Consider the following 13,753-nt stretch of genomic DNA (forward strand, 5'->3'; position numbering starts at 1 on the left):
AAAATCATATGCTCCTTTTTGGTGTGTTAAAGATGGTAGCCCAGCAATAGGAGAAGGAAGCTGTTTAGTTTACTATATCCCGCTGCATATATTTTGTGCGTTCTGTGCTGTGAGTTATCATCAAAAATCAGTGATAGAGTGATTTAGCAAAACTGTATATATATCGATAGATAGAGCGATAGATTGATAGATAGATAGATAGACAGACACCGGCATTATTATAGTTTGCTTATGAAAGTCTAAGTACCCTTTAAGTTTATCTCTTTGAGTCAAGGTGTAAAATAGGGATTTGTTCGTCCCTAACACTATAATATTACGTAGTACATTTATTATTCACTATAAGACATTCATATCAAGGGTTTTCCAGACATTAATGTTAGAATCTATTTAGTTTTGACCATCTGCCATCTTGTGGTTTTCTGGCTGCTGGTCTTTTTCCTCTGGTGCTGGGTTGGTCTTAGGTCAGGTGATTGTATCACCCTTTATTACCCAGCACCTGCCTCCCAGTCCTTGCTGGACAACAGTGTTAATCTGCTAGTGTTCTGGCTAAGTGCCTTGTTTGCTTTCTGAGAGTGATTTTGTGCAGTTCTGGGATCTCTAGATCTGCCAGTTTTGTTTTTCGTTTTCCGTTCGTTTCTGCAGCTCCCGCTAGTTTTCTATTAGGAGGTTACCTGTTTTTGTCCCCAGTCCCTAGACTTCTCAGGGGTTCCCTTCCCCCTACCTATAGGTCTTCATTTGAGTTTAGTCTAGGAAACGTCGGTGGGTCTATTCACAAGGAATAGGTCGCCCACTCCATCGTAGGGTTTCAGCCTAGTCCTAGTGCAGGGTCAGTTTCTCCCCCATCTACCCTAGTCCTGAGTTGCAGATTCGTACCAGTTAAAAGTTATACTGTACCTAAATGTCAGTGAGATGACCGGCCCCATTCTCCAATGCATAGACAGTGCTAATTGGACTAGAGTAGTAAGTAGTAAGACTAGTGAAAGTAAGTAACTTACCATTTAAAGAATCCGTCTCATGAAGCTTTATTTTCTTTACTACATTTGTGTATGGTGTGTAGTGTGTACATTAATATTCTCGCCAACCTCCTCCTTCTCCAGGATCCAGCACTGCTCTCTTCTCAGTGATGTCACTACCCTTCAGACTATAAGGCTCACTCTATGCTCTATGCATAATCTTGAAGTCTCTTTTACTGTCTAACCTATGGAGCTGTGTTCTGATGCTCTGTAGCCTTCTAATGCAAAATCAAAAGCCACTTCTGGGACACGCAGAGGGTAGTGTGACCTGTAGTCTGAAGAGAGGTGACATCACTGGGAAGAGAAGTGGAACAACTCTAGACACTGGAGAGCGCAGTGGTAGGGGAGAATACAGAACTAACACACAAACTACACTATATACACATATACACAGATTTATTCAAATAAAATTTTTATTCAAGGGCTTCTTTACTCTAAGGAGATAAGATGGTAGTGACTTATTTTCCAAGGAACAAAGAAGTAGGCACAGTGAAATCCAAACTTCCCAATGTTCCTGTCCCCTGAGAACTGCCACCAGGGTAGAGTTGGGAGAATCAAAAATGTAGCTTAACAAGTTCCCAAAAAAAACTGGTCAGTGTGTGGGCAAGAATCTCCAGACATTTTTTTTTTCATTGGTCCCTTACAATGGCTATATAGTCACCTTAACAGTACACATCACTACAGTAACTGAAGACATCCAATCTTATTTAAATTAAAATAAAAATATTGAATTCTTTAAAAATAAAAAAATATTACAACTGAAATTACAAAAACTTCATACTCAGAAGCTTATATAAAACTGATTTTGGCCAAGTTTAAAAACCCATAGATGTATAGTTATCAGCAATTAGTTGCAAAAAGGTCATTTACGGCCAATAAATGGGACAAAAAAACATGTACAAAGATACTAGCAGTATTTCAGATAAAGGAATAATAAGAGATATGCCAGCTATGTTTGACAACCGAAGCAGGATGACTTAATAGAGATAGGACAGTGTGGAAGAACACCAAGTAGATGAATCACTTATTTCTGTTTGCCTTTCCCTGGAGTAATGAAAGAGGAAACAAAGAGGGCACATGCTGAATAATGGAGGAAGACATTTATTGCAACATTTTCTTGGTCTGAAAGAACTACAATAATACTGAGTGCACTGATCAACCCTAGTTGCAAGTAATAGGAAAACATTATATGATTTTTTTCTAATCAATCACTGTTTATACAATAACTCATTTTACCTAGATCACAAAATGTATATAATCAGCTGTCAATGACTTGAAAAGGTGATGCCAATCTTTTTTTCTCCACAGATGAAAATGTCAAGATTCCATACATTTCTCCTACCACTAAGACATCAAATAGTCCTGGCCCATATTACTGGTGCTATAATACTAAGACCAATGAGACAAAAGACCTTTTCCTACAACTTTTTTAACTTTTTGATGTAAATATTCGGCTTCAGTTTGATTCTCGATACTCATTAAAGAGGTTGTCCCTTTCCAAATGTTTCAAGAAACTTTTGTCCATATATTCAGTTACTTTTCAAAACAAACAAACTGAGCTTTACTTATCCTCCCCAGGTCCAGTACTGCGTCTCTACTACTGCCTCATTTTCTGTTTGGCTGCAGCGGTGACGTTACTACCACCAAATATTGAGCCCATCGGCTGGCACCGTTTACATAGGGAACGCTGAGCTCAGTGATTGCCTCCAGAGCTGTAACGTGATGTCACTACTGCAGCCAAACAACCCTTTTAACAAATCTTTTAATAATGAAAAAACTAGGAGAAAACAAAGATGTAAGATCAGACTTCAATCGTCAATCCAAAACCTACATACCTTAAAATAACCATGTGCGTTGTTTCTTTGTCCAACCCATAAGGTTGTCCCTGATGGAATATCCATGTAAGGCTTTTCCACAATTCTTTCATAAATCCTGTTAACCAAAATACGCATTTTACAATGTGGACCCATTGCAATTAACAGTTGACAGAAACCATTACATGTATAGTTTGAGATTAATTGTCATCTGTGGTACTGCAGGTATGGCTAGATGAGGTATGTATGCTGTCATAGCCATGACACGGTCTTCATCTACGTTCTGACTATATACAGTTTGTGTTCTGAGTTTATATGTGGCTTTTTGGTCAATCACATACTACAGTTTCAAATACAGGACTTCATTTCAATTTCCTCCGAAATTATAATTTTTTTCTCCCTTGTGTGTAGTAATACAAATGAGAATCTGCTGTATAGTTCCTTACTTGTTGCAATCCACATGTAAAACCAGGTGCGAGGCGCTGATTGCCAAGGAAAATCTATGCCATTTGTCATCTGCCAAAATATACGGAAATACTTCTGTTTGCGATCGATGACTCCCTGAGCGGTAATGTAATCTGACTTCATTTCGATGCCCGCTACTTTCAAGCTCAAGATACCTGTGTGATGAGGAACACAAAAAATAGAACAGGATAATAAAAGAAATGTAACCAATTCTTATGGTTACAAGTTATTCCAAGGCCAAAGCTATTATACTGTGTATATATATATATATATATATATATACATACACACATCAATAAGGCAAAGAAGTAGAGACAGCACTACAAGGACAAGAGGCTAAAAAGCAGCCCTAATAGTTACACTTCATTGTGCAAGCCGAAATGTTGCACTCAGTATTCAAATATGTATACAGCTATCTCTTAAAATCTTATATCTACATATATAAATATATTCATTAAACTGTTTAAAAAAAATAATATAACCAGAAAAATCAAAACAGGAAAAAGAAGAAAATAACTGGATCACTATATATTTAAATGACATACACATTCCTAAACAATTCCACCTCCTTAAAACCACATGAATACAATGTCAACTTCCAGACAGATTATACATAAAATACATCGCTTCAATTGGGATAGAGCAATTTAAGGTGTTGGGGAAGCATGCCTTTCATATTTTTCTTGTTTCCTTTATTCATATCTGCAGGTTACAACAATATCTATATATACGTATAGGTAGTGTCTGGTATTTATTTCCTTGCTTTTGTCTTGGCTTCTTTTCATCTTAGATGTATACTAAGGTAGTCTGAGACACACCCTCTGTCACATCATTGGTCCAGGCTGGCTCCTCCTCCTCCTCTCTGCAGCTCTGTTTCTCCTAATAGACAAGTTAGTGTGATGCAGCCAATCACTGGAGTCAGCGCAAAGAGAGACTATTTCTATTGCAGCAAAAGAATCATTATAAAGCAACTGATTTTCCCCATCGATGAAGAACAAAAATTGGAACAGGACCCTCAGTTTACACAGAACAGTATGTTCACTGATGAGGCAAACTTTTTTGGGTGGGCCATTTACATGGATATACCTAAATAAAATGGAAATGGTGACAGTTTTCTTGCGTAGGGTGTCTCGCATTGAAATCTGCTGCAATGACCCTATGTACTGTGTTTACCAGACATCATACCCAATTTCTATCCACGCCTCACATGTTAACCTCTGCGACGTCATTGGCTGTAAACAAAGAAAAACTTGTAAATAACTCATGAAAGAATAAAGTTACGCTAAAACCAAGCATACCATTGTTTTTCTTGTGAAATTCTCAATAGGCTTAATGTGTCACATGACCCTCTTCCCAATGAAAAAAATAAAGTTGGATGCAAAATGGTGGACTTCAAAATGGTCGCCATGGTCACCACCCATCTTGAAAAGTTTCCCCCCTCCCATATACTAATGTGCCACAAACAGGAAGTTGATATCACCAACCATTCCCATTTCACTTAGGTGTATCCATATAAGTGGCCCATCCTGTATATATATATATATATATATATATATACAGTCATATGTTAAAGTTTGGGCACCCCTATTAATGTTAACCTTTTTTCTTTATAACAATTTTGGTTTTTGCAACAGCTATTTCAGTTTCATATATCTAATAACTGATGGACTCAGTTATATTTCTGGATTCAAATGAGGTTTATTGTACTAACAGAAAATGTGCAATCTGCATTTAAACAAAATTTGACCCGTGCAAAAGTATGGGCACCTCAACATAAAAGTGACATTAATATTTCGTAGATCCTCCTTTTGCAAAAATAACAGCCTCTAGTCGCTTCCTGTAGCTATTAATGAGTTCCTGGATCCTGGATGAAGGTATTTGTGACCATTCCTGTTTACAAAACAATTCCAGTTCAGTTAAGTTTGATGGTCGCCGAGCATGGACAGCCGGCTTCAAATCATCCCACAGGTGTTCAATGATATTCAGGTCTGGGGACTGGGATGGCCATTCCAGAACATTGTAATTGTTCCTCTGCATGAATGCCTGAGTAGATTTGGAGCGGTGTTTTGGATCATTGTCTTGCTGAAATATCCATCCCCTGCGTAACTTCAACTTCGTCACTGATTCTTGCACATTATTATCAAGAATCTGCTGATACTGAGTTGAATCCATGCGACCCTCAACTTTAACAAGATTCCCGGTGCCGGCATTGGCCACACAGCCCCAATGCATGATGGAACCTCCACCAAATTTTACTGTGGGTAGCAAGTGTTTGTCTTGGAATGCTGTGTTTTTTAGCCTCCATGCATAACGCCTTTTTGTATGACCAAACGACTCAATCTTTGTTTCATCAGTCCACAGGACCTTCTTCCAAACTGTAACTGGCTTGTCCAAATGTGCTTTTGCATACCTCAGGCGACTCTGTTTGTGGCGTGCTTGCAGAAATGGCTTCTTTCGCATCACTCTCCATAAAGCTTCTCCTTGTGCAAAGTGCGCTGTATTGTTGACCGATGCACAGTGACACCATCTGCCGCAAGATGATGCTGCAGGTCTTTGGAGGTGGTCTGTGGATTGTCCTTGACTGTTCTCACCATTCTTCTTCTCTGCCTTTCTGATATTTTTCTTGGCCTGCCACTTCTGGGCTTAACAAGAACTGTACCTGTGTTCTTCCATTTCCTTTCTATGTTCCTCACAATGGAAACTGACTGGTTAAATCTCTGAGACAACTTTTTGTATCCTTCCCCTGAAAAGCTATGTTGAATAATCTTTGTTTTCAAATCATTTGAGAGTTGTTTTGAGGAGCCCATGATGCCACTCTTCATAGGAGATTCAAATAGGAGAACTACTTGCAAGTGGCCACCTTAAATACCTTTTCTCATGATTTGATACACCTGGCTATGAAGTTCAAAGCTCAATGAGGTTACAAAACCAATTTAGTGCTTCAGGAAGTCAGTAAAAAGTAGTTAGGAGTGTTCAAATCAAGAAAATGATAAGGGTGCCCATACTTTTGCACCGGTCAAATTTTGTTTAAATGCAGATTGCACATTTTCTGTTAGTACAATAAACCTCATTTGAATCCAGAAATATAACTGAGTCCATCGGTTATTAGATATATGAAACTGAAATAGCTGTTGCAAAAACCAAAATTGTTATAAAGAAAAAAGTTTAACATTAATAGGGGTGCCCAAACTTTAACATATTACTGTATATATATATATATATATATATATATATATATATATATATAGTAACGATTGTACTCACTCAGCTGCGTAGGAGGAAACAAGAGACACATTCCCTTCAACGTCCATGTGAGTTTATTTGCTCCATAAACCATCAAATCCGCAACAAGAGGTTAACAGTCTTTACATCAGGCAGACACAGCATCAATGTCCATAGCAGAGCTCTATCTGGAGACACAGACACAGGAAGGCTTCATCTTGTCTGCACACAGACCACTCTGTAGTGTCCCACCTGGACACATGGAAGTCTGTGCACACTGCCAGACTCCCAAACACTCACTGCCAAGTGCTAAACACACCTCCATTACATAACTTGCAACCACACCCACAGGTCAGGTATGGATCACATGGGCTGATCACAAGGTCATGACCTCACTGCAGGTCCTGAAACTCACAACCACAAAGGCTTCATTAGGTATTCAGACACACACCCCTTGGGTGGGTAAGTCGGTGACTGGACCCATCTCTCCAAGTCACCTGGATCCTCCCAAAGTATAGCAAAAACCCTCAGCAGTAGATCTGCTGAGCAAAACACGCCCAGGCTTCCATCACAGGGCCACCCACCTCTGCCATACATACCGCCTATCAATCACATGACCAGTCACCATGCCACAATATATACCGTATATACTCGAGTATAAGTCGAGTTTTTCAGCCCCCTTTTGGGGCTGAAAAAGACCCCCCTCGACTTATATTCGGGTCACGGTGCCAACTTACCTGGTCCTCGTCATCTCCGCAGTCCCAGTCATCTCCGCGGTCCCTGGTGTTCATCTGCGGTCCCCTGCAGCGTCCTGGCGGCGGCGGCAGGTGATGATAGGGCCGCGGCGGCGTTCAAAATCTCTGCGCGCCGCTCTCTCTCGTCCTCCGGCAGTGATGTGCAGGGGGCGTGATGACGTGGAAAGCACGCGCCCTCTGCCTGAGTCACTGAAGAGTCGGCGACGCTCAGGAGCAGCTGTCATCAATGTAGGTGAGTATATAGTGTTTTTTTTTTTTTTTTTTAAATTCCAGCAGGGGCAGCGGCAGCAACATGAAAGGATTATCAGTAATCCTATCACTTTGGGGGCAGCATTACGGTATTTGGGCCACCATTCACTGTGCAGCATTTATGGGGGCATATGTTGTGCAGCGTTATTTGGGCCACCATTCACTGTGCAGCATTTCGGGGGCCATACTGTATGTTGTGCAGCATTATTTGGGTCAGCATTCACTGTGCAGCATTTTGGGGGCATACTGTATGTTGTGCAGCATTATTTGGGCCAGCATTCACTGTGCTGCATTTTGGGGGCATACTGTATGTTGTGCAGCATTATTTGGGCCACCATTCACTGTGCAGCATTTATGGGGGCATATGTTGTGCAGCGTTATTTGGGCCACCATTCACTGTGCAGCATTTTGGGGGCATAGTGTATGTTGTGCAGCATTATTTGGGCCAGCATTCACTGTGCAGCATTTTGGGGGCATACTGTATGTTGTGCAGCATTAAATTTACCAGTATCTTCGGCAATTCCCACCCTAGACTTATATTCGAGTCAATAAGTTTTCCCAGGTTTTTGAGGCAAATTTAGGGGGGTCGACTTATACTCGGATCGACTTATACTCGAGTATATACGGTATATACTTTGTCACATATTGCAGTAATTGAATACACTATACACAGTACTGTGCAAAAGTTTTAAACAGATATGGAAAAATTGCAGCAGGGTAAGAATACTTTCAAAAGTAAAAGTGTTAATAGTTTATTTTAATCAATTAACAACATGTAATGTGAATGAACAAGACTGAGTATAATCAAACCAATATCTGGTGTGACCATCCTTTGCCTTCAAAATAGCATCAATTTTTCTAGGTACACTTGTACACAGTTTTAGGGTGTGTGCAGACGCTGCGGATTAATCCGCACGGATTTTGCAAAAACCGCAGATAAACCGCAGGTCAAAAGACCTGCGGATTATCTGCGGTTTTGCCTGCGGTTTGGTCCTGCGGATTCACCATCTCCACAATGGTGGAGATAGGAACCCGCAGCGGATTCCGCAGAAAGAATTGACATGTCAATTCTTTCTGCGTTTTCAAAACCGCAGCAAATCCGCGCGGATTTTTCTGCAACGTCTACACAGCGTTTTTTTTTACCATTCATTTGAATGGTACTGTACACCGCAGCTAAAACTGTTGCGGGTCCGCAGCGGCCAAAAACGCTGCGGAAACGCAGCGGAATCCGCAGCGTGTGCACATACCCTTAGGAGAAACTTGGCAGGGAAGTTGGTCCAAATATCTTGAAGAATTAACCAGAGGTCTGTGGATGAAGGCTTGCCTAAATCCTTCTATCTTTTCATTTATTCCCAAACAGGCTCAATGATGTTAAGGTAAGGGCTCTATTATTTGAGCCATACTGTCACGGTTTCATCCCTCAGAGTGTCTGGGATGCAATTACTGACAGCTCGGCCATCCAGTGTGGTATAAATGTGTTCTGAAGCTGTCAGTACTTTAATTGACAGCTTGGCCAACCAATCTAGTACAGGGGCATTCTGAGTAGTCAGTGTGTTGATTGACAGTTCGACTATCCAATCTGTGACTGGGAGCTGGTGGCTGTCTCCAAGTGTTCATTATTCCATGTGATTGCCATGCTACTTAACTGAGCTGTGTCTCCCAGAACTCTACCAGATGTACGGTTTGTGCCCCTGTGCCTAGAGTTCTGTATGCTAGATTTGTTGTTGCCTAACCTTGTACTTTGTTCTGACCATCCGTCTGTTTAACCCCTTCATTTCTGATCCGTTATCCTCCTGGTATTTTGACCTCGGAACGTTAGTTGACCACATTTTTGTCTGGTCCCCCTGTTTATGACGCACCTTCCTGGCTTCTGACCTTGGACTCCTTGATCATTCTGACTCACGGCTTAGCCATAAGAAGTGACTAGTGTCACACATATCATCACTTCCAGGGCTACTTTTTATTATTCATACTGAAGATAGTTCTTAATGACAGTGGCTGTATGTTTAGGGTTGTTGTCCTGCTGCAGAATAAATTGGTAACTAATAAAATGCCACCTTGATGGTATCGCATGATGGATATGTGTCTGCCTATATTTCTCAGCATTGAAAACACGCTTAATCCTGAAATACAGCAGCATCTTTGCAAGGAACTTCTACCATGTTTCACTGCTGCCTGCAGATACTCATTATTGTACTGTTCTCCAGCCCTTTGATGTCAAACTGACTTCCATTACAGTCAAATATTTGACATAGTCCAGAGCACCTGCTTCCATATATTTGCACCCCGGTTCTTATGCATAGTTGAGTAACCTGGCCTTGTTTTCATGTTAAACGTATGGTTTTTGGCCACAATTCTTACACAAAGACCACATCTTGCCAGACCTTTCCCAACAGTAGCTGAGTGTAGCTGTGTTCCACTGGTTGCTGCAGTTCAGAGCTGATAGAACTGTGGGACAATTTCCAATTTAGAAGGGAGATAAGCATGATGTGTCTTTCAACTGCTCTGCTAAGTTTCCTTGGCCAATTACTGTGTCTACAGTCCTCAATGTTGCACATTTCTTGGTATCCTCAATACTGAGAAATACAGGCAGATATATATCACACCACCAGATAAGCATCTAATTGACTTTAAAAAAATTTCTGCAGCAGGATCATGATCCCAAACAATCATCCAATGTCATTAAAAACTATCTTCAGACTAAAGAAGAACAATTAGTCCTAATTCTCCATAAAGCCTTTATTTCAACATTATCAAGTCTGTGGGATTACATTGAGGCAGAAGGATTTGCACAAGTCTACATCCACAGAAGATCTGTGGCTAGTTATCCTAGATGTTTGGAACAACCTTCCTGCCAAGTTCTTTAAAAAATTGTGTGCAAGTATCTAGAAGAATAGATGCTTTGATTATATTTTGAAGTCAAAGTGTAGTTACATCAAAAATTGACTTGATTTAGAGATTTCACTTTTGAACATTCACGTTGCATTTTGCTATTTGATAACTAATAACATTTTTTTCCAGAGAAATCTAAAACTTTTGCACAGTACTGTAAATATATATACGTGTAGTATACTGCATATACAGTGCCTTGCGAAAGTATTCGGCTCCCTGGAACTTTTCATCCTTTTCCCACATATCATGCTTCAAACATAAAGATACCAAATGTAAATTTTTGGTGAAGAATCAACAGCAAGTGGAACACAATTGTGAAGTTGAATGAAATTTATTGGTTATTTTACATTTTTGTGGAAATTCAAAAACTGAAAAGAGGGGTGTGCAATATTATTCGGCACCTTTGCAGCAAACTCACTCCAGAAGTTCCTTGTGGATATCAATGATCCAATGTTGTCCTAAAGGACTAATGATGATAAATATAATCCACCTGTGTGTAATCAAATCTCCATATAAATGCACCTGCTCTGTGATAGTCTCAGGATTCTAATTGAAGCACAGAGAGCATCATGAAGACCAAGGAACACAACAGGCAGGTCCGTGATACTGTTGTGAAGAAGTTTAAAGCCGGATTTGGATACAAAATGATTTCCAAAACTTTAAACATCCCAAGGAGCACTGTGCAAGCGATCATATTGAAATGGAAGGAGTATCAAACCACTGCAAATCTACCAAGACCCGGCCGTCCCTCTAAACTTTCATCTCAAACAAGGAGAAGACTGATCAGAGATGCAGCCAAGAGGCCCATGATCACTCTGGATGAACTGCAGAGATCTACAGCTGAAGAGGAACAGTCTGCCCATAGGACAACAATCAGTCATACACTGCACAAATCTGGCCTTTATGGAAGAGTGGCAAGAAGAAAGCCATTTCTCAAAGATATCCATCAAAAGTGTTGTTTAAAGTTTGCAACAAGTCACTTGGGAGACACACCAAACATGTGGAAGAAGGTGCTCTGGTCAGAGGAAACCAAAATCAAACTTTTTGGCAACAATGCCAAACGATATGCTTGGCATAAAGGCAACACAGCTCATCACCCTGAACACACCATCCCCACTGTCAAACATGGTGGTGGCAGCATCATGGTTTGGGCCTGTTTTTCTTCAGCAGGGACAGGGAAGATGGTTAAAATTGATGGGAAGATGGATGGAGCCAAATACAGGACCATTCTTGAAGAAAACCTGTTGGAGTCTGCAAAAGACCTGAGACTGGGATGGAGATTTGTCTTCCAATAAGACAATAATCCCAAACATAAAGCAAAATCTACAATGGAATGATTCACAAATAAACATATCCAGGTGTTAGAATGGCCAAGTCAAAGGTCAGATCTGAATTCAATCGAGAATCTGTGGAAAGAGCTGAAAACTGCTGTTCACAAATGATCTCCATCAAACCTCACTGAGCTCCAGCTGTTTGCCAAGGAAGAATGGGCAAGAATTTCAGTCTCTCGATGTACAAAACTGATAGAGACATACCCCAAGCGACTTGCAGCTGTAATCGCAGCAAAAGGTGGCACAACAAAGTATTAAGTTAAAGGGGCCGAATAATATTGCACGCCCCACTTTTCAGTTTTTGAATTTGCATAAAAATTTAAAATAACCAATACATTTCGTTCAACTTCACAATTACGAGGGGCGATCCAAAAGTAATGATAATCGGTTATTTCTATTGCACACAGAAATTAAAATAAAATGTTTTCTTCTCTCTTAGGTACCCACTAGTCCAGGAAAAAAAAATCACTTAAATAGGCCACGATTCCCGGGAGCTACATTCATTTGAATATGAACTGCCAAGGAGTGAACATCAAAATGGAAAAAAACGAGCTCAGAGCTGTCATCAAATACCTTTGCTTGAAAAAAATGTCTACCATATTCCACAGTTGCATGCTGGGCCAAGGAATTTAAGCTGGGAAGAACATTGACGGAAGATGAACATCGCGAAGGACGCCCATCCACGTCCCTCAATGAAGAAAACGTGAAAAAAGTTGAAGAAGTTGTGTTGGCAGATCGAAGAGTGACTATCAGGCATGTAGCTGAGGTCACAGGGATCTCATATGGCAGTATTCAAAGATTCCTTGCAAAAGAATTGCATATGAGAAAGGTCTCCGCTCGTTGAGTGCCAAAAATGTTAACCGACGAGCAAAAGAAGAAACGAGTTGACATTTCAATACCAAATCTCGAAACGTTCCAAGCAGACAAGGAGAATTTTTTGTCACGTTTTTTGACCATGGATGAGACCTGGATCCACCACTTTGATCCCGAAACTAAACAACCATCGATGACATGGAAACGAGCCAACGAACCGACGCCGAAGAAATTCAAAGTGTCAAGCTCAGCAGGGAAGGTTATGGCGTCCGTTTTTTGGGACGCTGAAGGAATTATTATGGTGGACTATTTGGAGAAGGGAGCCACTATTACGGGCTCCTACTACGCAGAACAAATAAGAAGATTGAGGGAGGCTATCAAGGAGAAAAGGCGTGGCAAATTGCGGGCTGGAGTGCTGTTTCACCAAGATAACGCACCGGCTCACAAAGCTGCAGTTGCCATGGCTACCATTCAAGAAGCGGGCTTTGAACTGGTGGAACACCCCCCCTATTCGCCAGATCTAGCCCCCAGTGACTTCTTTCTCTTTCCTCGGCTCAAGGAACACCTCCGGGGCAAGAAATTTGACGACAATAGCGACGTGATAACAGCTGTTGGGGAGTTTTTTGAGGGTCAAGATCAAGAATTTTTTTCGAAGGGAATTCTAAGTTTAGAAAAGAGATGGACTAAATGTATAGACTTGTTAGGAGACTATGTAGAAAAATAATTTTTTTTTTTACTATATTCATTGTGTTTATTATTGATTATTATTACTTTTGGATCGCCCCTCATATGTCCCACTTGTTGTTGATTCTTCACCAAAAATTTACATTTGGTATCTTCATGTTTGAAGCATGATATGTGGGAAAAGGTTGAAAAGTTCCAGGGAGCCGAATACTTTCGCAACGCACTGTATATGTATACATTTGCAGAGAAAGGAAGTCAATAGGATTATGGTGAACTGTGACAGCCTTTAAGTTTGAATGTAAATTGGCTTGTGTTTGGTCAAGATATATGTAATGAACATCTTGTCGGTAGTAAAACCAAGAATGAACTAGCACAGCAATGAAAAGGAACACAACAGGTTAAATTGAATGCAAGTCAAAATTTCCATTCTGGATTGTTGTGATGGCAGTGTTCCTTCACTGAAGAAATAATAAGCAAGGACAAAACATGTTTTGTAATAGCGTGGTTGATGTGGG

The 13,753-nt window shown here is 40.5% G+C and overlaps 1 protein-coding gene across 2 annotated transcripts in view; it reads right to left on the reverse strand.

Annotated features, from left to right (window-relative positions):
* NELL2 (neural EGFL like 2) overlaps positions 1-13,753 on the reverse strand; it is a 549,962-nt gene that overhangs the window by 349,893 nt on the left and 186,316 nt on the right. For both annotated transcript variants that reach the window (XM_073573236.1, XM_073573234.1), the window contains exons 4-5: positions 3,274-3,447; positions 2,849-2,945 (exon numbers count right to left, since the gene is read on the reverse strand). In XM_073573236.1, the coding sequence (XP_073429337.1) occupies positions 2,849-2,945; positions 3,274-3,447 (271 nt within the window). The remainder of the gene's footprint in view (positions 1-2,848; positions 2,946-3,273; positions 3,448-13,753) is intronic.

This window comes from Dendrobates tinctorius, unplaced genomic scaffold (genome assembly GCF_039654945.1).
Source record: "Dendrobates tinctorius isolate UK_male_01 unplaced genomic scaffold, ASM3965494v1 ptg000035l, whole genome shotgun sequence".
Taxonomy (NCBI): domain Eukaryota; kingdom Metazoa; phylum Chordata; class Amphibia; order Anura; family Dendrobatidae; genus Dendrobates; species Dendrobates tinctorius.